This window comes from Saccopteryx bilineata, chromosome 4, assembly GCF_036850765.1.
Source record: "Saccopteryx bilineata isolate mSacBil1 chromosome 4, mSacBil1_pri_phased_curated, whole genome shotgun sequence".
Taxonomy (NCBI): Eukaryota; Metazoa; Chordata; class Mammalia; order Chiroptera; family Emballonuridae; genus Saccopteryx; species Saccopteryx bilineata.
In genome coordinates this window covers 10,704,251-10,726,903 of record NC_089493.1, presented here as the reverse complement: position 1 = coordinate 10,726,903, position 22,653 = coordinate 10,704,251, and the positions used below count along the sequence as shown (strand labels likewise).

Here is a 22,653-nt window from a genome sequence, read left to right as displayed (position 1 = left end):
CCTGGGGGCCACATCTACATGCATGGGCAGCACGCCCCCTGGGAAGTGGCTTATGTCCAGTGGTCTTGGAGTACGTCAGAGCCATGGAGGCTGAACTGCACAGGCTAGAAAGTCCGCGGCCGGGACTCGCACCTCGGGCTTCTCCGGTCTTCAAGGCCAGGGAGAGGACCAGGAACAGGTGTGTGCCGTCCTTCCTCCTGTGCGTCTCCACAAAGGGCCCCCAGGTCCATTCGGACGAGGCTCAGCCCCGCCACACCGTAACACAGGACAGCAGAGTGTTAAAAGCACTAATCTGGGCTCTGCCTCCTACTAGCTGTGTGACTTTGTACAAGTTACTCAACCTCTCTGTGCCAAAATTTCCTCATCTGAAAATGTGATTGAAAATAGACCTGCTTCGCAGGTTGTCGTGGGGACAATGTGAGTACCTAACGCTCTGAGTACTACAACCCAAGTGATGAAAAGCTGCACCAACCAAAGGCGCCCTCTGCTGGCGATCTGGCAGTGTCTGTAGGTCCTGCCATGCTGGTATTGTAGTGATGTAATGGACTGAGCCATCCAACTCCACCCCCACCGCACCCCCAGAGAAAGAGTGGAGCTCCAGGAGGCGTGTTTTCTCAGGGTGGGTGTTGCCCTAGCCCACCATGCCCAGCCCCCAAAGCTGGGCTCCACTCCACCTTTCCCAGGGGAACAGCTGGAAGTGTGTTCATTCAAACACAGGGTGACTTCTTCCGGAAGCAGAAACCTTTGCTAAGATGTGGCTCAGCAGAAGCACAGCCCTCCTCAACCGTACCTCCTCCAGGGGCGTCTCACTCAGACCACCCCGGGGTGCCTGGGGCCACTGCCTGTTAGGACTCTAGGACTTAAGTTGACCAGAGAAATGCCATAGATTAGGAGTTTGCCTGATCCCCAGCCGCACCCCAAATACATCTGAACAGCTTTCCGTTCTGTCCCGTCACTGACTGCCCCCACACTCGGCCGCATCAGGGTCGGACCCCGTCAGTCTGTGGGGACCGGGGCTCCGTCAGGGTTTTCCCCACAGGCTCGCTCGAGCAAGGCAGCATGGGGCGGTGGCCATGCACTCCTGGGCTGGAGCCCCCGGGACTTACTGTGTGTACCCGGACAAGTGCCCGCTCCCTCCCTGGGCCTGTTTTCCCCTCTGTACCATCGGGGAGAGGGCAAGGCTCTGCTGACTCCCCTCTGACCTGCAGGTTTAGTGTTGCTCGGAAGGCTTTTCCTCTGCAGGCAGACACTGGGACTCACTGGTTTCACGGAAAGGCAGTACGCGGGAGCTGGCAAGGCCTTCGGGGTCACGGAGACTGGGCACCCGAGGCCTCAGAGGAGTCCCACCCAAGCCCTGGAACCAGGGCTCCCCCACCCGCCGGCCGTTCACCATCCCGAGGCCAGAAACTACATCAGACCCGAGACTCTTCCAGATACGGGGCAGGCGGCCCAGGCTCTCAGCGAGGTGGCCTGCTCCGGTGTCCTCTCCCGTGGCTTTAATCACACTTGGGAAGAGAACAATGGTGAGCCACCACAACCTCCATGGAAACGGCTTGCTGGTCTCGGCGCAGGGGTCTCACAACAACGTGCTCTGACTGTGCAACACTCGGCTTCTCCCCTGCCCCATCGAGGGGGTGCCGGCAGCTCCGGCCTGGCTCACCCCACGGAGCCACATGGGGACTGAAGGGGGCCACGCAGGGGACGGGGCTTCGTGCCTCTCAAGTCTGGTGACTGAGCAATGGTTGACACGACCATCTCTCCGGCACCTTTGCTCATAGCAGCCAGTATTTAAATGCTTTTTCTTCTTCCCTGGTGTCTGAATTTGTGTTGCAGAGCAGGGTTGAGCAGGACATGGAGACAGTGCCTGGGGACACGTCTGTGTAAGACAACCGTCAGGAGACCTGTCGGCCCCAAGACCCTGTTTGTGGTGAGACTCCTGTTTCCCTGGCGAGTGAACCAGGACAGAAAACCAAACTCAATGACTCTGGTCACAGTGCAGGGAGCTGCCCCTCTCCCTGGGCTGTTGGGTCTCTTCTGGTGAACGAAGGACACACTCTCTTGTGTCCTTCAGAAGCCCAGACCAAGGTGACGCGTTCAAGGTGCTGCATGTCCTGTCCCAGCCCCTGCCCCGCCCCTACTCGCACCATGAGCAGGCGGAGGACCTCAGGCCCCGGGGGTCTGCTGAGAGGAAAGGCACTGGGCAAGGAGGCATCTGTGCAAACATTTATTGTACCTAAGGAAGCCCTCTGGGGCGGAGGGTCCCCCATCCCCCACCAGGCCGCACCCTCGGGGAGAAAGCTCAGAAGTCAGGTGGAGTTTCACAGACGAAGGGGAAGGGCTGGGAGCAGCTCTGCCGCGAGGGTGTCCAGGAAAGGCGAACACCTGGGCAGTGCTCCAGCCACAGGCCACCCCGTGGTCTGTCCTGCCAGCCCCGCCCACCCCAGGCATGGCGGTTCCTGCCATTCCTGATGGCGGAGAAGGTCTGGGATCTACTCAACCATTTGGAAATAAACATGGTTTTTTCCTTCTACTTGACATAGTTTGTTCTCTGCTCTGGGCACAGCTCTGGCCCAGAGACCTGGCGAGGTCACAGTGGCTGCCCCAGCTCAGTGGGAGCAGGCCACAGCCGCATCCGTCACCAGGTCCGCTTGGACTTGGGGACACTGCCGTCCTGAGATTTAGTGAAACAGTCTGAGGAGCCCTCCTTCTCCACGTGCCCCCGTTACTGGGTGTTCTCATACTTCAGGTATCTAATCAGCCTGCCCGGGAGTGGCAACGTGTCCAGGAGTTTTATACGGTATTTCCCAATGGCTTTTCGAACCTGCAGCCGGCAAAGGTGAACCAGAGGTCTCGGAGGTTCTGGAGAAAGGAGAAAGGGAGAGCTGATTTGTCATTTGTGGGAGGGGAGGGGTGAGGTAGGAACAGGGGCATGTGTGACTGCTAATGGGGTCATCTACTTCAGCCCTGGGCACAGGCTCTGGCACAGGGAAGGTGTTGGTTGAATCAAAGAATGCCATCCATTTAGTCATTCAACAAACACAGGTTGCTCTTTCGCTGTGCCTTGCTCCGCGTTCAGGTCTGAGACACAGAGGTGGCGGCCCAGGGCCTTTGCGGAAGGCTTTCACACCAGACGCTGCCATCTGAGCAGGGTTCTGACAGGTGGGCGGGCATTTTCCAAGCAGGGAAATCAGCAGTGCCAAGCCAAGGAGGCCACGGCCGCCCAGGGGAGACAGGACACGAGAGGATGGAGGGGGGGTGGACAGCGAGGCCAGGCTGCTGCGTGGCCTCACTAGGTGACACGTCATCACAGCCTTTCTGACACTTACACTGCCTTTCCATCTCTAGGGACAGAGCCCTCCCTCTGCAAAGCTGGGTCTCTTTCTGCGGGGAGGTAGGCAAAAGGCCCCTGGTGGGCAGAGGACAGAGGGTCACCAGGGCTGGGCTGGTGGCCCAGATAACTCAGGTAACTCTGGGCTTATCATGACACCTCTCAGAGCCTCTGTCTGCCCTTCCTCAAAGTGCAATGATGTCAACATCACAGCACTGCGTGGAAAAGCACGCAGAGGGAGTTCTGCAGCTGGACAGTGGGCTTTAAGGTAACCAAACGAGGTATTGGTTAAGAACTATCTGTTACTAAATGTTTACTTCTGCTCGTTTTTCCAGGGGACAGGGCCTAGTTGTAAGGGATTAGCCTCCTCTAGGGAGAAGGGGGGAGGGGACGGTCAAGGGCAAGGCCGACATCTAAGCATGGACTGCTCCACCCTCTAGTGGCTGCGGAGGATCATGGTGACAGTCACCAATTATTCATGAACTCAAGGAGCATCCAGAGCTGAGCCAGAGTCCACGCCTCCCTCCCCAGGAGGCTCTCAGTTCAAGTGCTTCCAGGCATCTGCACAAATGCAGACGCTTACAGTTGGTTCAGGTTCAAACCGGGTACGGGGACCCGGGAGGAACTTGGTAAGTCAGAGTAGGGGCACTGGGACAGGCCACCCGGGCAGGCAACAAGCCAGCACAGTCTCACCTGGGGACTGCAGCAGCGGGGGTGGGGGGGGAGGGGGGACACACGACACAACCCGCTGCACGTCAGTCTCTGCGCCACGTGACTGATGAGCGCTTGGCGGGAGACAGGACTGTGCCCCTCAGAGCCAGAGAAGTCTGGGCAGTGAGGGTTCCTCAGAGCGGGTGCCCAATGCTCAGCATTGGCAGCAGCACCCAGTTCCACTGCTCTGACACCTCACCTGCCAGGCGAGCTCCATAATGCTTACAAGGGATTCTCAGCCTGGTTTAGCCAGGCCGCACTGCCTACATTGCACACAGCAGCTGGGCCGCGGCCAAAGGCTGCCTCACTGTGCCACGAACCCCTCCCCCACCGCGGGCACCTCAGGCGGGTGGAGGGAGGGGCCTGCCAAGCTCCTCTGTTCAGATGGGGACGCTGAGGCCTACGGTCAACTGGCAAGCTCCCGACTCCCCAGCTCGGGGTCGGGGGGTCAGTGCTGCTCCAGGTGTGGTCTGTGGGCCGCCAGCACTGGCCCCGCCTGGGGGCGTGCTGAAATGCAGACTCTTAGGCCCTGCCCCAGACCTGCTGAGTCAGCACCTGCATTTTCAACAAGATGCCCTTTCGCTTCCTACACATCTATAGTTTGAGACACTCCAGGACATCAGTCTTTCCTGGACCTCACCATACTGCTTTGCTCAGTAGCCCACAAAAACGGGCAACTTACTCCAAACATCCTGATATCCACTGGGGACCTGGAACTATTTAAAACATCCTAGAATGTCTTTTTTTTTTTTTTTTTGTATTTTTCTGAAGCTGGAAACGGGGAGAGACAGTCAGACAGACTCCCGCACGCGCCCGACCGGGATCCACCCGGCACGCCCACCAGGGGCGAGGCTCTGCCCACTAGGGGGCGATGCTCTGCCCCTCCGGGGCGTTGCTCTGCCGCGACCAGAGCCACTCTAGCGCCTGGGGCAGAGGCCAAGGAGCCATCCCCAGTGCCCGGGCCATCTTTGCTCCAATGGAGCCTTGGCTGCGGGAGGGGAAGAGAGAGACAGAGAGGAAGGGGGGGTGGTGGAGAAGCAAATGGGCGCTTCTCCTATGTGCCCTGGCCGGGAATCGAACCCAGGTCTAGAACGTCTTAGTAGAAGAAATTGGGTTGGTCAAACCTGGGTTTGAATCTCAGCTCTGCCACTAACCAGTGATAAGACCTTGGCTGAGGTGACATTGTCTCTCTGCAGATCAGTGTCCTCATTTACAAAACAAAGAGTCACGAGATCATTGTATGTGACACACAGCACAGAGCCTGGCAAGGAGTAGGTGCTCATCCCATGTCAGAAACAGTCACATGCCCTGCGTCTGGGCCTGAGTCAGGCAGGGAGAGCTGCCAGGAGCCGCCGCGACAGCCGTACCTGCCTTCTCCTTGATGACGGCCCAGTCCTCGTAGCTGTCAATGTGCTCCTTCAGCCGCGAGCACAGCTGCACGTTGCCCACGTAGTCCAGAAGGACGTCGATGATGGGCCCTGCCCAGCGGCTTACCTCAGGGGCAGACAGGACCTCGCAGAACTGCAAGAGAGCACACAACAGCGCTGGGACGCCCAGGACCAGGGGACAGCCTCAGTGAGCTCCTCCTCCCCCACCCCCTCTGTGGCAACGTAAGGCTGGCCAGGGCAGGGCCCTATCTGAGGACAGACACTGGGTGCACCCAGGCTAGGATCCAGTTCCCTTCTCTCGTCAACACAGGCCTCTGCTGCCACTTGGGCCAGTCACATCCCCTCTTTCAGCCTCCACTCCCTTGTCTAGAAAATGGATATATATCAGTGGTCCCCAACCCCCGGGCCGTGGACCAATACCGGTCCTTGGGCCATTTGGTACCGGTCCGCAGAGAAAGAATAAATAACTTACATTATTTCCGTTTTATTTATATTTAAGTCTGAACGATGTTTTATTTTTAAAAAATGACCAGATTCCCTCTGTTACATCCGTCTAAGACTCACTCTTGACGCTTGTCTCGGTCACGTGATACATTTTTCCATCCCACCCTAAAGGCTGGTCCATGAAAATATTTTCTGACATTAAACCGGTCCTTGGCCCAGAAAAGGTTGGGACCACTGGTATATATAACAGCGACGTCAAGGGTTTGTGAGAATTAAGGTAATATGAATGTAAACTTCTTTGCAAACAGTCGATGGCCCACAAAAGAGGGCCATTAGCTATTATTATAATCATCTCCAAGAGAAGCGTTTTTCTAACTTCCTTTTCATATTAATTTCTGACTTCTTAAGTCATCACCGTGAACGTGTCCTGCTCTGACTTCCTGCACCTGACCTTAGACCAGGGGTCCCCAAACTACGGCCCGCAGGCCACCTGCGGCCCCCTGAGGCCATTTATCCGGCCCCCACCGCACTTCTGGAAGGGGCACCTGTTTCATTGGTGGTCAGTGAGAGGAGCATAGTTCCCATTGAAATACTGGTCAGTTTGTTGATTTAAATTTACTTGTTCTTTATTTTAAATATTGTATTTGTTCCTGTTTTGTTTTTTTACTTAAAAATAAGATATGTGCAGTGTGCATAGGGATTTGTTCATAGTTTTTTTTATACTCCGGCCCTCCAACGGTCTGAGGGACAGAGAACTGGCCCCCTATGTAAAAAGTTTGGGGACCCCTGCCTTAGACCAACCTGTTCTTACCTCCAGCCCAACATCAAGCTCACATTCCAAGCACAGGTTTGCTGCGGGGTGATGAACCCCTTGTTTTTGCAGTTCCCCACCAGTCCCCTGCTCCACTGTTCCTTCCTTCAATTCCCCAAGATGGCAAACAACAACAAAAAAAATGATTTAATTGTTCGTGTGAACCACGAAGTTCCGCTGCCTCTGAAGCATGCTAACCACCAGGTTCCCCTGCCACCAAAGTGTGCTAACTAGTCTGCACGCCCTCCAAAGCGCATTAACCGCCCTGCCTTGAAAGTGCAGCCCGAGTAGCCCACACCAGCTCCGAGGCGCCGCCCTACCTGGCGCCCCCACCCCTACCTGGACCACGCTAGGCGCCTTGTCCGCGGCGGGCGTGCTGTTGTAGCGGCTGGAGGGGGGCGGAGCGGGCGGGTGCGGGCCGTTGCCGTACAGGCAGGAGAAGCAGGGCTCGCCGTTGCAGCCCAGGTCCATGAGGAACTTGAGCAGCGACAGGTACTTCATGGCGAACATGATGGTAGCGGGGAAGGAGGTGGGGTGCGTGGCGATGTAGGCGTCAATGTTGGCGCCGTGGTCCAGCAGCAGCTGCATGGTGCGCAGGCAGCCGTGGCGGATGGCCACCAGCAGGGGGTTGATGACATCGCAGTTGGGGTTGGCGCCGGCTGCCAGCAGCAGTTCGGTGGCGTACACGTTGTTGTTGATCACCGCGAAGTAGAGCGCAGAGCTGCGGCGGTCCTCGTAGAGGCGCGCGCGCTCGGGCGCCAGCGGCGCGTTCACGTCGAAGCGCGCGCTCAGCAGCGCCTCCAGCACGTCGTCGTGGTTGCGCTCCGCCGCCAGGTGCAGCGGGCTGATGCCGCTGCGGCGCACTCGCATGCGGCTGCTCACCGGCAGCAGCATCTGCACGATCCTGTAAGGCGGGGCCGGCACGCACGTGTCACAGAGCGGCTCGCACATCGGGGCCATCCTCTCCAGCAAGGGACGCTGCGGGCCAGGCTCGGAAACTCACAGCTACAGTGTAGAGAGGCACAGGCCTACCTGTTGGGGGCGCTGAGGGGCCAGCCATTCTTTACAGTTACCACTTTGGGGAGGGTTGGTCTGCTGCTATCCCTACTTGACAGATAAGGTTCAGAGAGCTTCAGTTACCTTCCCAAAGTCACAGAGCCAGTAAGCAGTGGGGCTGGGTGACCATGAGGTCACCTCCCCTGTCCTGTCTCAGTGCCTCTTATGCTGAAGTCTGACTCTAGTCTTTCCCAGGCTCTTCGCCCTGACTGTGGGCTGGAGTGTGTTGGTCAGCCCCAGTTGGGGCTGGAGATCCCTGGCTCTACTGCGTCCTTGAATCAGGCACTGCACTTAGCACTTAACCTGCATTGATCATTATGCCCTCCCAATGGCTTTAAGAGGTGGGTACTAGTATTATCCTCCTTTACAAGTGAAGAACAGAAACCCAGAGAGTGTATGTGACTTGCCCGAGGATACACAGCCAAGATTTGAACCCAGGTAGTCTGGTTCCCCTGGAGGGAGGGCCACACTCTTAACCACCCCCTTACTTCTTGTGTAGCATATGTCCTAAGGTTTTGTATTCTTCACCATACATTAACTTGACTGTTCCATTCTGCCTTCCCTGCAGCTCTGTAGGGTAGCCAGAGCAGGTCTGTGGCTCTCTTTTAACTGATGTGGCTCAGAGAAAGGAAGCGAATAACCAAAGGTTATAAAGCAGTTCTGGGGGCTTGACCCCAGGACTCTTGACCCCTTGTCTTTGCTCTTTCCCTGGACCCTTGCCACCTGCAGGAACAAGTTCCTACAGTTTACTAGTGTTTACTAGTGTCATGATTCCAGACCCTAATCTGTCTAATCCCTGATGACAGGTGACCTTGTGGCCCCATGTGGGGCCCAAGGAGGTGGCCGTGGCAGGGCAAGCCGGTGCCACCAGGCTTGTTCCCACGCCTCTCTGCCTCCTGGCACGCTGACTTCCCCACTTCCTGTAAATCTCATGCCAGTGACCTCCTGCTAGGATCTCAGTGGAAAATGTTATTATTGTTAGTAACGGCTGTGTTGGTCTAAAATCTGCGACTAAAACCTCAAAAGGAAATTCACACACCCAGGGGGGCTAATTGCCTCCTAATTTCTATTTGTGCAGGCACAGGAGGCCTGACCTTGCTCTGTAGAGGTGCTGGTCAAAGGCAGGGCTGGGGCCTCACCCTGGACTGAGGCCATTGGCAACAAATGCTTGCTAACAGCCGTAACCTGCCCAAGCTCGGGGAAAGAACAGCGAGAGGGACTGCCCGGGGCCTTGGGCCAGATGGGGCTGGTATCTCTGGCGAGTCATGGCTGGTCTTCTGCAACCCCCTGCTGAACAGAGGGGAAGGGCAGAAATGTGGGAACGTCACTGGATGCTGCCTGGATTCCCTGGAGCATCATCTTAATAATGCAGTAAAACCATCTTCCTGCTACACTTCCGTAGTCTTCACCAATCGGAACGTGAACGCGTAATGCTGGACAGGGTCTGGGGACCAGTGTGTCTAGCTATCCCATTTTACAAAGGGTGAAACCAAGGCCTAGCTGTGGGGTTGGAATAAGAGTGAGGCTGGACAGGAAGTGGCTGGCAAAGCCAGGGCAGAAGGTAGGTATTCAGTGCACCCAGGGCCAGGCCTTCTCGTGACGCCCCAGTCCCCTTAGCACCAGGGAGTGACTATATGGGCAGCTCCACTGCATATCTGTATTGTCACCTCTCCCTGAAGCCCGTGCTGTGGGCTGGAGGACAGCTCGGGCCCTCCCACTTCTCCCATGGGCAGGCCCTGGGACCTCAGAGTGCACCTCATGAAGAGGGACAAAGGTGCCTATTGCCCGAGAGAACCCTCGGTGCCTAAGAGGCCCGGTCCTCTGCCCCTCCTCCTTTCCCTGGTCAGGATGCACACCTACCTGCTCAGGCCCTTAGAGCAGAGCAGACCTCGCTCGGCAGGCAACCTTGAGCCTCAGTCCCAACAAGTAGGCCCCTGCCTTGTTCTTGGGACCCACCAGTAACTGAACCCCGCTTTCTTCGCTCCAGGCTGGCTCCCACCCAGGATTTTAGTTTCCCCAAAGCTGCTCCCCTGCCATGCTGCCTGTCCAGCCTGAACCCAAGCAAGCAGCAGGGAACAGAGCATAAAGCTTTGAGCCCAAGCAGGCTGTCCTTAGCAGTGTGGGGGCTTCTCCTGGGGCCGTGGACCGGGTCACTGGGTCACGGCGGTGTGACCTTTGTCAGGGTTACACCCAGCTCTGCTTCTCGGAGCCGAGCAGTGGCATGTCAGTTAAACTCGCTGGATCCTATCTATAACAGAGGGGTAATCAATCATCACAATAGTGATGAGGAGGACGTGGCCGATGGTGACAGCTGCCCTTCATTGAGCCTCTCCGTGTTGTTGTGAGTACTTTCCCTCCTCAGTGAGGATTACCATAGCATCTCTGAGCGCTTGCTGCGTTCTGGGTACTGATCCAAGTGCTCTACACACTTACCACCTGTGATCCTAGAGCTGGTCCTGTGAGATAAGTAAACTTTATCTCATTTACTCTTCGTCAACAACCCAGCAAGGTGGGATTGATCCATCTGGGTTACAGAACACAGTTTAATAATACTTTCACTGCGGCTGCTTTGGAGGAGAAAATGAGATCTGATGTGTTAAGCGGAGCTGCACATAGTAGGCACTCACTAAATGGTGGCTGCTGGTATCCTGGCCACCAGAGTGATTGTAGCATACTGCCCTGCTACTCCAGACATGGAGGTGTTCTGGGTTACTGGGTCACAGTGGTGTGACCTTTGTCAGCGTTCAATGTACATTTGACTGGGGACTAAACTTTCACAAGGGAAGCAGCTGCCCACAGACAGCTCCGCTGCCACTACTGCTGAGAGCACTGTGTCAACCCTGCTCTGTGTGTGTGTGTGTGTGTGTGTGTGTGTGTGTGTGTGTTGGGGTGATCACCTCTTCTTTGTGTCCATGGGCTCGTGCTGGAGCCAGCAGAGGTCCACCAGGGAGCCTTTGCCTGAGGGTGTTCCCAAGGGCCAGGAGGGACTCCGCCTAGAAGCTTGCAGCTTTTCCAGGAGATGCCTGGAGCTGGGAGCAGGTCCTCTGTGAAGGAGGGAGGCCAGGCACACAATGTTGCGGCTCAGAGTCACTCAGGGAATCTCTACAAAAGCAGATCCCTGGGCCCTGCTGTCTAGGGCCTGGTTCAGCAGGCCGGGAGGGGCCTGGGAGTTTGCGCAGGGGGTCCGTGCACCACACCCGGAGACACACTGGTGCAAACCCTCACCATTTCCCCGGAAGCTCAGGTGGCCAGCCAGCTTCCTGCGGGAGGGTGAGGGGAGGGGTGGTCATCTCCCTTCTTACTTTCTGTGCCGCCATGAGCTCTGAGTATCAGTTTACCTTTTAATTAATGGGGATATTAACTTGCTTGTGAACATCCTTTATAAGCTGCATTTTAATTGAGTTTATTTCACACTCTCTATTCTGCTTTTTTCCAGAAAGTGTTTTAAGTGGCTTGCAAACACAGTATAAGAGAAAGTATAAGTATAAGAAGTAAAAAGAGAAAGAATATTTAAGAACAAAGGGGTCAAAAGTGAGGTCCACAATGCACGTGTGTTATACGTCAGTTGCAAAATAGACTCTAAGATACTGGTTCGCTACTACAGCGATTTTCAAACGGTGCGCCGCAAAAATTTTTTTAAACGTGCAACACTTGAGTGTTTAGACAGGGGCACTGACCTCTTTTCCCTTAGATTGTCAGATTAAAAAAATGACAAAAGCCAATACAACTATAGCCCTACAGTGTATATGAATCAAAATGATACTTGTTTTTTGGGTTTTTTTGTCTGATTGGCAAAAAATATATTTTTAGGTATGCCACAGAATGTTATTTACTAGTTTATGTGTGCTGTGAGATGAAAAAGGTTGCAAATTGCTGCTCTGCCGAGCTGCACAGTTAAATTGTGTGCGCGCCTTTTAGGGATCCTGCAGCCCTGCCCCAGCCCCGAGTGCTTACGCTGGGATCGCTGAGGGCGTGCAAGGCCCACACAGACAGGATTTCTGAGCCCTCAGGGGCCCCTGCACGCAGACAGGGTTGAGAACTACTGGTTTCGATGATATTCTAAATCCAAAGGAATCTTGGGGCATCTACTCTTGTCTAACACAATTTCTTAATAAATCTATCTTTGGTTCTGAGCTTTAATCTCTTTAAGGTGCCTTTGCCAAATTGGAAATAAAATAAATAGGCAAAAGCGTGCCTTGGAGGTGACTGAGACTTTGGGATCTTGAGGGCCCCTTCCTCAGCCATGCCCGAGTGTGACACGCTCCAGTTAAATGTGCAGAAGAGACAGCACCAACTGGTGAGCGCTGAGACCAGCTGCCGGGCACCGCTTTCTGGGCTGTGAAGTGTCACTACAATCCCCGGGTAGCCTATGGGAGGTCGTGTGGAGAGGACCACTAGGCTGTATTCCCAGGGAGTGAGAGCAGGGCGGCCTGGCCACGGGCCTGGTCAAGTGGCAGAAGCTGCTGGGAATCCAACTTTAACCCTCTGTTAGGAAGCCTCAGAAAGTGGCTGGGGCCCTCTCAGTCTCGGGGGACAGAAGTCGAGGCCTGGGAATGGAGGTGACCACACAGAGAAATTGCTTCGGGAGTTCGCATGAATCTGCAGCAGGAGATGCTGGGGGAACGTAAACCAGTCACAGAGGTGGTTCCAGCCAGGACCAGCCCTGCTCCCTGGTCACCCTTGGGCACACCTCGAGCTCCTTCAAACTGCTGTCCATCCCTGGCCAGTTGGCTCAGTGGTAGAGCGTCGGCCTGGCGTGCAGAAGTCCCAGGTTCGATTCCCGGCCAGGGCACACAGGAGAAGCGCCCATCTGCTTCTCCACCCCTCCCCCTCTCCTTCCTCTCTGTCTCTCTCTTCTCCTCCTGCAGCCAAGGCTCCATTGGAGCAAAGTTGGCCCAAGTGCTGGGGATGGCTCTGTGGTCTCTGCCTCAGGTGCTAGAATGGCTCTGGATGCAACAGAGCGACGCCCCAGATGGGCAGAGCATCGCCCCCTGGTGGGCGTGCCTGGTGGATCCCTGTTGGGCGCATGTGGGAGTCTGTCTGACTGCCTCCCCGTTTCCAACTACAGAAAAATACAAAAAAAACACAAAAAAACAAAAACAACAACAACAAAATACTGCTATCCATCTGGGCCCACCTGAAGGCACCTGAGTGTGACTGAAGGTGGCCAAGCGACAGTCCCCAAGCCACTTTCTCTCTCTGGGTCACTTCTTTCCTATGCAAAACCAGAGGTTGGATGAACCAGTGGGTCCCCTGAAAGCAGGACTGGACTGCATCTGGGGGGCTCAGGGAGCTTCTCAAAGATAGAGGTAGCTTCCCCTCCTTCCCAGAGATTCTGGGGCAGTGGTCCTGGGCTGTGTCATTTAGAACAGTGGTCCCCAACCTTTTTTGGGCCACGGACCCAGTTGTTTTAATGTCAAAATATTTTCACAGACCGGCCTTTAGGGTGGGACGGAAAAATGTATCACGTGACCGAGACAAGTGTCAAGAGTGAGCCTTAGACGGATGTATCAGAGGGAATCTGGTCATTTTTAAAAAATAAAACATCGTTCAGACTTAAATATAAATAAAACGGAAATAATGTAAGTTATTTATTCTTTCTCTGTGGACTGGTACCAAATGACCCACGGACTGGTATCGGTCCGCAGCCCAGGGGTTGGAGACTACTGATTTAAAAGACAGCCCAAAGCGACTGTACTGTGAGGCAGTTCTGGGAGCCGTGAGCCAGGAGGGTCCTGAGGACCAGCCCCTTCCTCCCACCCCACCCCCCATCAATCTTTGGGTCTCTCTGGGGTCAGGCTCAAGATAAACCATGTTTGCTGACTGATATTGGATCTTTCTGGAGCTAAAGAAAAAGATGCCATCTGGCCCATCACCACTGCCTGACTTTTTTCCCTCCACTGGCTTAACTGCGCAGTGATGGCCCCATACAGGAGAGACTGAATGCACACCCTCTGAGCACCCCCGTGGCAGGAGCTTTGCTGGGGGCCTGGTTTCCAGTCCGTATCTACATATATCCATCTCACCAGTTCCCCCACAACAACCCCGGCAGCCCTATTTTACAGAAGGGGAAACCGAGGCTCAGAAAGGTTAAGCAGCATGCCCCATGGCCTCAGCAGGAATTCAAATCCAGGTCTGTCTGCCTTGTAGGCTATTATGTGGTCCAAAGGAGGCAGGGTCTCCTCTGTGCACGAATCGGGCGTGGGGCAAAGAGGGGCTTCTTTGGCTGTCGCTTGCACAGCCAGCCTCCAGAGCGGGGTTTGGGGACCTCTGTGTCTCCGCTTCGTTCTCCGGGATGGCACTCTCACCCCATTGCCCTCTGCCTTAGCTAAGACAGCCAACACCCCCAACATTCAGCCACCTGGGTTTCTTCTCCATGAGATGGGGTTTGAAGTGAAAGGGCTTTTTATTATTTGTAAAATAGCAACTTTAACAATTTAATCGTGTGACAAATGCTTCCTTTTGAAAACAAGTTCTAAGCAATGAGACTGTAGATGTCTCAAATCAAGAAGAAAATCTGTGAATGGTTAAAGCGTGGGGGACACTAGACAAGTGGAAATTGCTGGGCCCTGGGCATCCTTCACGGGCAGCTGGAGATCCCCCTCCTGGGCAAGCCTTTCCTAACCAGCTGGAGGTGGTGCTGGTGGAGGGTTAACAACTGGCTGGCCATGATTTGCAGCGTGCACCAATGTCTGTGGTGTACACGCTCTTACCATGGCCAATTTCAGGCTGTCGGTGTGAAGAATTGGCTCATATAAGCCGGCATGGACCAGCTCTAGGCCACCTCTTCTTCCAACGTGCGCTGGGACCACTGTGGAATGCTCTGTCATTCTGTCGTGAATGCGTGTGTGTGTGTGTGTGTGTACACGTATGCATCTTGCCTCCTACAACATCGCTCCCTGAGCACATAAGCATCTCTCATCTCACCCCACATAGTAAGTGCTCAGTAAAGGCTAGCTATGCCCACTGGTATTATTTGTATTGTTGTAAGCATTGCTGCATGCTTGCTAACGGCCCGAGAGGTTATCTTTGCATCCCTACCAGAAATATCCACTAGTCCAGACTCACACCTGGCCCTTTGAGTGGAATGCCTATAGATGTGACATTGGGAATAGGTGATTTCCTGCATTCTACAAGCTGTGTGACTTGGAGCAAGTCATTCAGCCTCTCTGTGTCTTAGCTCAGTGGTCCTCAACTTTTTGGGCCACGGACTGGTTTAATGTCAGAAAATATTTTCACAGACCAGCTTTTAGGGTGGGACGGAAAAATGTATCATGTGACCGAGATAAGCGTCAAGAGTGAGTCTTAGACGGATGTCACAGAGGGAATCTGGTCATTTTTTAAAAATAAAACATCGTTCAGACTTAAATATAAATAAAACGGAAATAATGTAAGTTATTTATTCTTTCTCTGTGGACTGATACCAAATGGCCCACAGACCGGTACCGGTCCGCGGCCCGGGGGTTGGGGACCACTGTCTTAGCTTCCTCATTTGAAAAACAGAGATAACACTCTCTCCCTCAGTAGATTTCTTAGAAGGGTCATTAAAGTGGAGTTGTCAAAGGACTGAATTAGTTAATAATGGAAAGTGGTGGTAAGTGCTACGTGTCAGCTTTGTGGTTATTGTCACTGCTGCTGCTGGGGCACTCGCTCTAGCTTGCAAACTGCTAAGTGCTTTTCTTCCTTTCCACCAGAGGTGCCCTGCTCTCTGGCTGAGCCTTCCTCATCCTGTGGCCGGGACACTCGGGCCCCGCAGTGGGGTGGCTGGTGCTGCTGGGGCTGGGCTGACCTGTAGTTGCCCTTCTTGGAGGCGACGTGGAGTGGGAGCATGCCGTCCTTGTTGACCCTGTTGGCGTCCGCGCCCTGCAGCAGCAGAAACTCCACCACGGACTCGTGCTCGTTCTTGCAGGCCTCGTAGAGGGCCGAGGCGCTGTCGCTGGCCTGCGTGTTGATGTCAGCGCCTGGCAAAGAAGGGCAGCTCAGTGAGTGACCAGGGTGGTCACTGTCCCTGACGCAATGTCCATGTTGGGCTGTGCTAACCGCCGTGACACACTGGATCCTTAGAAAGGAGGGGTCCACTGGGGCACCCCCCAGCTCTCTTCCCTAACACCGCGACCCCGGGGCCTGCCGGCTTGAGCAGAGGCCTCTTGGAGGTGAAAAGCTGCCTTGACGATGCTGACAGTTCCTGAGCACCTACCATGTGCCAGGCACTGTGCGTCAGAAGTGCTATCTCTCTGAACCCACAGCATCAGCCTGTGTGATCAGTGCTGCTCTGGTCTCTGTGTTAGGGAGCACAGGGAGCCGGCGCAACGGCCTCAGACCACCCAGCTCATAAACGAAGAGTCAGAACATGAACCCAAACAGTCTGATGGCAGAGGCCGTGCTCTTAACCCTCTCTCCATGTGAAAGGACCCGGGCCCTGCCTTGAGGAAACCCTCACAGCTCTGAGACAGTACAGGGACCCCTAATAAAGGGGAACCCCAACAACAAATCCCAATGAATTCCCTGCCTGCCATTTCAAGAATAAGAAAGAGTTACTTCCTGTCTCCTTTGAAGAAGACACGACTCTATGCTGCTAGGAGGAGGGGTCCGGCCTGGTGACAGTGTCCCCTCAGCCCAGTCTCCACACCTGCTCCGTGTCCTGGCAGTGAGGGAGAGAGCCGACTGGCACTCGGTTTCTCCGTTCCCCAGTGCCCCCTGGTCTGGGAAGGAAACAGGACCGAGACGGCAGTGGACTGTCAATAAGGGCTGAAGTCAGAAGCATTCATTAGCCACAGCTCCTTTCTCTCCAGCCATCTGGCTGATGTAGGGCTTTCTGATCCTTTCACATTTTTGATGACTGGTTTCTGGTCTCGTGGAAGGAGCACAGGCCTGTGGTGACGGACAGCGACCAGGTGAAGCTTTGGTTTCCTGGCTTACAACGGCCGTGGCCTCCGGCAGCCTTTAGGAGCCTTGTGCTCTCATCTGTTGGCCAGGAATAATAGGACCTACTGACTGGGATTACCGTGAGAGTAAATGTCAGCAATAGACTGAATGCGCCCCCCCTCCCCCGCAAAGTGCATCTGTTGAAACCTACCCCCTAATGTGACGGTGTTAGGAGGTGGGGCCTTTGGGAAGTGATTCAGTCACAAGGCCGGAGCCCCTATGAATGGGATTTGTACCCTAATAATGAAAGGAACCCCAGAGAGTCTCTTACTTTTCCAACACGTGAGGGCACAGAAGAAGATGGCTGTCTATAAACCAGGAAGCAGGCCCTCGTCTGTCACCGAATCCGCCAGCCCCTTGAGCTTGGCCTTCCAGGCTCTGGCACTGTGAGAAACTGTTGCCTATGAGCCAGCCAGTGTGTGGTGCTCTGTGGCGGCAGCCTGAGAGGACTATGACAGTCTCCCTGCCCCGTGCCTGGCACAGAGCAGGTGCTCGGCAAATGACAGTCACCCCGCACGGAGGGGTCAGGGCACAGGAAGGGGTCAGACCCCCACCCCCGAGGGGAGTCAGCGAGCAGCCCTAACACCAGGAGCTCTCAATGGATCAGGGCCCCGCTAACACAGCTGACTGCTCACACAAGAAAAAATATTTGGATTTGGAAATGGACTCAGCCCACGAAGGGAGCAGACCTTGACTCATCAGGCTGTCGGCAGGAGAGCATGGCAGATGAGCAGAACCAGCCGGCTCCCGCCCGCTGAGCACCTGCCCTTTGCCCAGCCTCCTCGGGGGCCGGGTCTCCCCGGACCCAGCCTGTGCCCGTGTTCTCCAGCTGGTCGGTTCAGATTCATCCCTGGTCTGTTTTCCTAACTGCCCAGGCACAGGCTAAGTGGACACTTGTCAGAGCAAAGTTCCACAGTGGTCATTCATGAGGCCAGGGTGGCAGGTGGAATGCAAAGGACGTGCAGTTTGGGGTCAGATGGATGTGGTGAGAATCCAGGCTCTGGCTGAGACCAATCATGTACCCTCTGAGCCTCAGTCTCCTTATCTATAAAATGGGATGAGGACGCTGCCTTATCTCACACAGCTGTGGAGAAAACCACAGGGGGATGATCGGTGTTCATGTATAGCACAGTGTGGCACATAGTAGGTCTTCAACAAGTTATTCCAATTCTGTCCCAGGGTCTGGCTTACCTCTGACCTCTCCATTGCTAGAGGAGGCGGGTCGCTTCCCAGAGAGAGAGAGAGAGAGAGAGAGAGAAGAAACCAAAGGTGCTCTTGGGAGAGGTCAGAATATAATGCTCTTTAACCAAAAGAACGCCTGCCACTGTCTCGGGCTAGCAGACTGGGATACATAAGGCAATATTGTTTTACTTTCTCCACTAAGTAAATTAAAAAAAAAAATTTTTTATAGGCAGAGTATAAAGACCTGAGTTCAGATCCCAGCTCTGCCACTAATTTGCCGTGTGACTTTAAACAAATCACCTTCCCACCCCGGAGGGTGATCTAGATGCTGTCTGAGGGTCCTCTGGCCCTGAAGTGTGACACGGTGGGAAGAGAAGTGGTTGGGGCGTCAGGAGACCAAGGGTCTGATTGGTCCTGCCATTTGCTCGCCGTGTGACTATAAAGCACTCACTTCCCCTTTCTGGGCCTCAGATTCTCATTTGTAGAGCAAGGATGTTGGGCTAGATTAGAGATCGCAAACATGTGACAGGTGTGCCGCCCCCCCCCCCAGTTGGTGCCTAATTTCAGGCATCCCTGTGGATCTCAACATGGTTCCTGCTGAGCCTAGACACACCCCGGAATCCTCGACACCGCACTACCAGAAGACACTCGATCACAGTATGTCTACACGATGACACTTGAACTTGTCTTCCCTTAGGGCTGACCTCGGAGGTCCTTCTCAGCTGTACCCCTTGGCACCATGACCCAGGGATCCTCAGGACTCACCGTGCTTGGCCAGGAATCTCAGCGCCTCCAGCTGCCCGCTCTGGGCAGCCACGAACAGGGGGGTGATGCCGTAGGCATTCTTGGATTCCACCTTGGCGCCCCCGCTCACCAGGATGTCCATGACCTCCAGGTCATTGCGGGAAACAGACTCGTGCAGAGCCGTCCAGCCCCGGTTGCAGCGATGGTTGGTGTCTGCGTTGTACTGCACCAGGATCCTCACCGCCTCCAGGTTCTTGCGCTCACAGGCTGTGCCCACAGGGAAGTGAGGCGGTCAGCAGGGCCCATGCGGGACCTGGCCAACCAAGACTGCATTCGTCCGTCTGTCCATTCACTCACTCACTCATCAGCTATTCACCCAGCAAAGAGCCATTGGGTCTGCACTAAGTTTCAGTCCCTGCCTAAGATATGCAGCTGAAAGTAACAGTGATACTAACTAGTAATAGTGTTTGCTGATGTGTGTGTATCACACTCTCTGTTCTAAGCACCGTTACATGATTAACTAATTTAATTCTCCCAACCACCCTTTAAATACATAGCGTTATTATCCCTTTTCACAGATGAGGAAAATGAGATAGAGATGTTAAGTGACTTGTTTAAGGTCACACAGATAGTAAGTGGCAGAACTGGGATTCAAACCCAGAAAATCTCTGTCCCCTGGAATGTTCCTGGATGCCCTGAACTCATATTTCCTTCCAAAGTTACCTGCATCAGACTGCCACATGGCCAGGGCCAGAGGAGGGGGACGGTGTCATATTCCTGCTCAGAACCCCTCCTCAAAGGCTGCCCACTTAATTTGGGGTAAGATTTACCTTCTGAATACAGTTCATCTAGTCTCTCTCAACCTGGCCAAACCTGCCTGCCTCGTACGCCGGTGGCTCTGAGGGTAAATGAAAGGGCAGTCAGTGCCCGGCATGGAGCGAGCAGTCAACAGGTACCCGCTGCTGTGATTATCAGCTTTGGGGGAGCCAGTGTCCTTGGGTGATGTGCTGACTCAGCCAGGAGTTGTGGGCTTTCTCAAACATCCCAGGGGTACAAATTCTCTCCCGTTCCTCTTTGTCTTTGCCTACGCTGTTCCCCTGCTTGTCCAGCTGGTAGATCCCTCCTGCTCGGGCTCAGCTCAGGTATACCCTCCTGTGAGTGTCCTTCCCCAGTGTCAGGGACCCTGCACGTGTTCCCTGGTGCCTTGAGTCACACTCTTCATTGCCCTTAGCTGACTGTTGTCTGTGCGTCCATGCCCACTGGACTGAACGAACACTCGGGCGAGGGTGGTTTCTCTCCACTCCGAGCCCTCAGTGCTCCTCGGCGTGCCTAGTGCACGGGAGGCCTTGGGAAATGTGGACGGAATACGTGCACGGGTGAAAGACTCAATGACTAAGTTACACATCTGAGTGAGGCTGCCCCTTCGAAGTAGACTCCATGGGGTGGTGGGGTGGTGGGGTGGGTATGCAATGCCCCCAAGTGCCCTCTTAGTCTCTGGACCCTTCCTCGGGGAAGCCCCCCAGGGGCGCCCACCTTTGTAGAGCGGTGTCTCCCGGGATTTGTTGGCGATGTCGGGCTCGGCCCCCGCCTGGAGCAGGGACTGGAGGCACTCCAGGTGGCCCCTGCACGTGGCCAGGTAAAGGGCTGTCTCCTCCTGCAGGGTGCGCTGGTCGATCGTTGCTGGGTACGCTGCGCAGGACAGAGAGGTACACTTTCGAAGGAGGAAGATACCTACCCCCCTCAAACGCCTCACCCCAACGCAGAGGTGGTCGTAATTTACTCCCAGTTCCAAGGACAGACTTGTGTGGCATCTGCCTAAATTTACCACCCAGATCGCCCTCGTCATCTTGGCCCTGGACTCAGTAGCTTTCACAGGGCTGTTTTAGCTTCCTGGTCGTATTAATCTGGCTCAGATGCCACTTCCTCCGAGAAGCCTTCCCTGGCTGAGCCTCCTCCTTCTGTGAATGACCCTGTCTTTCCCTTTCAGTCCCACCAGCCAGTGCTGGAAGGTGGGTCTTCTGCGGGCGCTGGAGTGTGGCAGGCTGTCGGGTCTCGGCTGCTCCAGGAGTTACCCTTCCACACCTGCCTCGGGGGAAGCCGAGGCTCAGAGAGGAGGCACGATTCGCCCAGAGTCCCACAGCAGTGGGGGACAGCGTGGGAGGGCACAGGCACAGCTGCAGTATTTTCCACACCAGATCAGCCCCTGGAACATTCTAGTAGAAGCTGGCAGTGGCTGTCCCTGAAGTTAGCCCTCCCTTCTTACTTTTCTAGGACTTAGACTCTCCCATCCTGAGAGGCCTGGAGAGGTTAGGGAGGTTGTTGCAATAGGGTGACCAGCCATTTTTCCTCTCCCAACTTGGTGACTTCTCTTTGCAACAGGGGTGACAATCTGGCCTTGCCCCCCTCACCCAGGTTGTGGGGCAGGGAACACGGAGCTCTAGGACAGCGGTTCTCAACCTGTGGGTCGCGACCCCGGCAGGGTCGCCTAAAGCCATCGGAAAATACATAATGCATATCAGGTATTTACATTCTGAATCATAACTGTAGCAAAATTACAGTTATGAAGTAGCCACCGAAATTATTTTTTGGTTTGGGGTCACCGCAACATGAGGAACTGTATTGCGGGGTCACGGCATTAGAAAGATTGGGAACCACTGCTCTAGGAGGACAGAGCGCTGGCCCTTGGGTCTCACTCCCGCCTCCGGCCGCACGCAGAGCGGCCGCCTCACCTCGGTGCAGGGCCTTGAGGCAGCTCAGCTGGCCGTAGTAGGCCGCCTCGTGCAGCGGCAGCCAGCCATCCTTGTTGGGTTCTGCAAGATTCTTCCCCGCCTGCATCAGAGCCTTCAAGGCCTTCTCATCGTCTTCCTTGATGGCCTTTAGCACAGGGTCCACCCTGGAGGAACAAGGGGTGGGCCACTGCTCAGGGCTCAGGCAGGGCAGAGGCTGGGCAGGACTGCCTTCCCCCGCCCCCTGGGGAAGCGGGGCCTCCTGGTGGCCAGGAGCCATGAGGCCTGTGGGATCCCTCCGCCCTGCTTGTCCTGTTGGTCTGGGACAGCTGCTCAGCCCCCTGCAGCACTGTCCTCTGCAATAAGGAGAATTACCCTTCCTGACCCACGTAGGTGTGCCCTGGGATCTCAGCCCCAACCTCGGCCCTGACCTTGGCCCCTCCAGCTCTTGGCTCCATCACGGCTGCCTCAGCCTGCCTGCCCGGGTCAGCCTCTCCCTGGCGCCGGTCATAAGCCCTCAAATAACCACTGGCCTTCACATGTTTCTGAATGATTGCTTGACTCCTGCCTGTCTCCTCCACAGAACTGTGAGCTCCAGGAAGTTGAGGACAGTGTCTTTCTATCTTGATCTCGTGTGAATTAATTCCCAGGGCCCAGCTCAGTGGCTGGTCCTTAATAGGGGCTTATAAATATTTGTGGCAAGAAAGGAAGGAAGGAAGGAAGGAAGGGAGGGAGGGAGGGAGGGAGGAAGGAAGGAAGGAAGGAAGGAAGGAAGGAAGGAAGGAAGGAAAGAAGAGGAAGGAAGGAAGGAAGGAAGGAAGGAAGGAAGGAAGGAAGGGGAAAGAAGGGAAAGGAAGGAGAGGAAAGAAGGAAGGGAGGGAGGGAGGGAGGGAAGGAGGGAGGGAGGGAGAGAAGGAGGGACAGAGGGAGGGAGAGAGGGAGGGAGGGAGGGAGGGAGGAAGGAAGGAAGGAAGGAAGGAAGGAAGAGGAAGGAAGGAAGGAAGGGAGGGAGGGAGGGAGGGAGGGAGGAAGGAAGGAAGGAAGGAAGGAAGGAAGGAAGGAAGGAAAAGGAAGGAAGGAAGGAAGGGGAAAGAAGGGAAAGGAAGGAGAGGAAAGGAGGAAGGGAGGGAGGGAGGGAAGGAGCGAGGGAGGGAGAGAAGGAGGGACAGAGGGAGGGAGGGAGGGAGAAAGGAAGAATTAAGAACCTACAAACCCTAACAGGTATTCACACCTTCATTCCTTCTAGAGTTTGCTTGTTCCTTTGGGAATTATATTTACACCTTGCTGAAAGAGCCATTGGAACGGCCTCCCGAGAGCATGTGGAGGAGGTCCCGGCCT

At 55.0% G+C, this 22,653-nt stretch overlaps 1 protein-coding gene across 2 annotated transcripts in view; it reads right to left on the bottom strand.

The window, feature by feature from the left end:
* Positions 1-2,211: 2,211 nt before the first annotated feature.
* Positions 2,212-22,653, bottom strand: part of ASB2 (ankyrin repeat and SOCS box containing 2) — a 42,639-nt gene continuing 22,197 nt past the window's right edge. For both annotated transcript variants that reach the window (XM_066276197.1, XM_066276196.1), the window contains 7 exons: positions 21,319-21,482; positions 20,123-20,278; positions 18,611-18,856; positions 15,528-15,699; positions 7,022-7,586; positions 5,407-5,560; positions 2,212-2,859 (listed from right to left, as the gene is read on the bottom strand). In XM_066276197.1, coding sequence (XP_066132294.1) covers positions 2,723-2,859; positions 5,407-5,560; positions 7,022-7,586; positions 15,528-15,699; positions 18,611-18,856; positions 20,123-20,278; positions 21,319-21,482 — 1,594 coding nt within the window. In that variant the 3' untranslated portion in view covers positions 2,212-2,722. The remainder of the gene's footprint in view (positions 2,860-5,406; positions 5,561-7,021; positions 7,587-15,527; positions 15,700-18,610; positions 18,857-20,122; positions 20,279-21,318; positions 21,483-22,653) is intronic.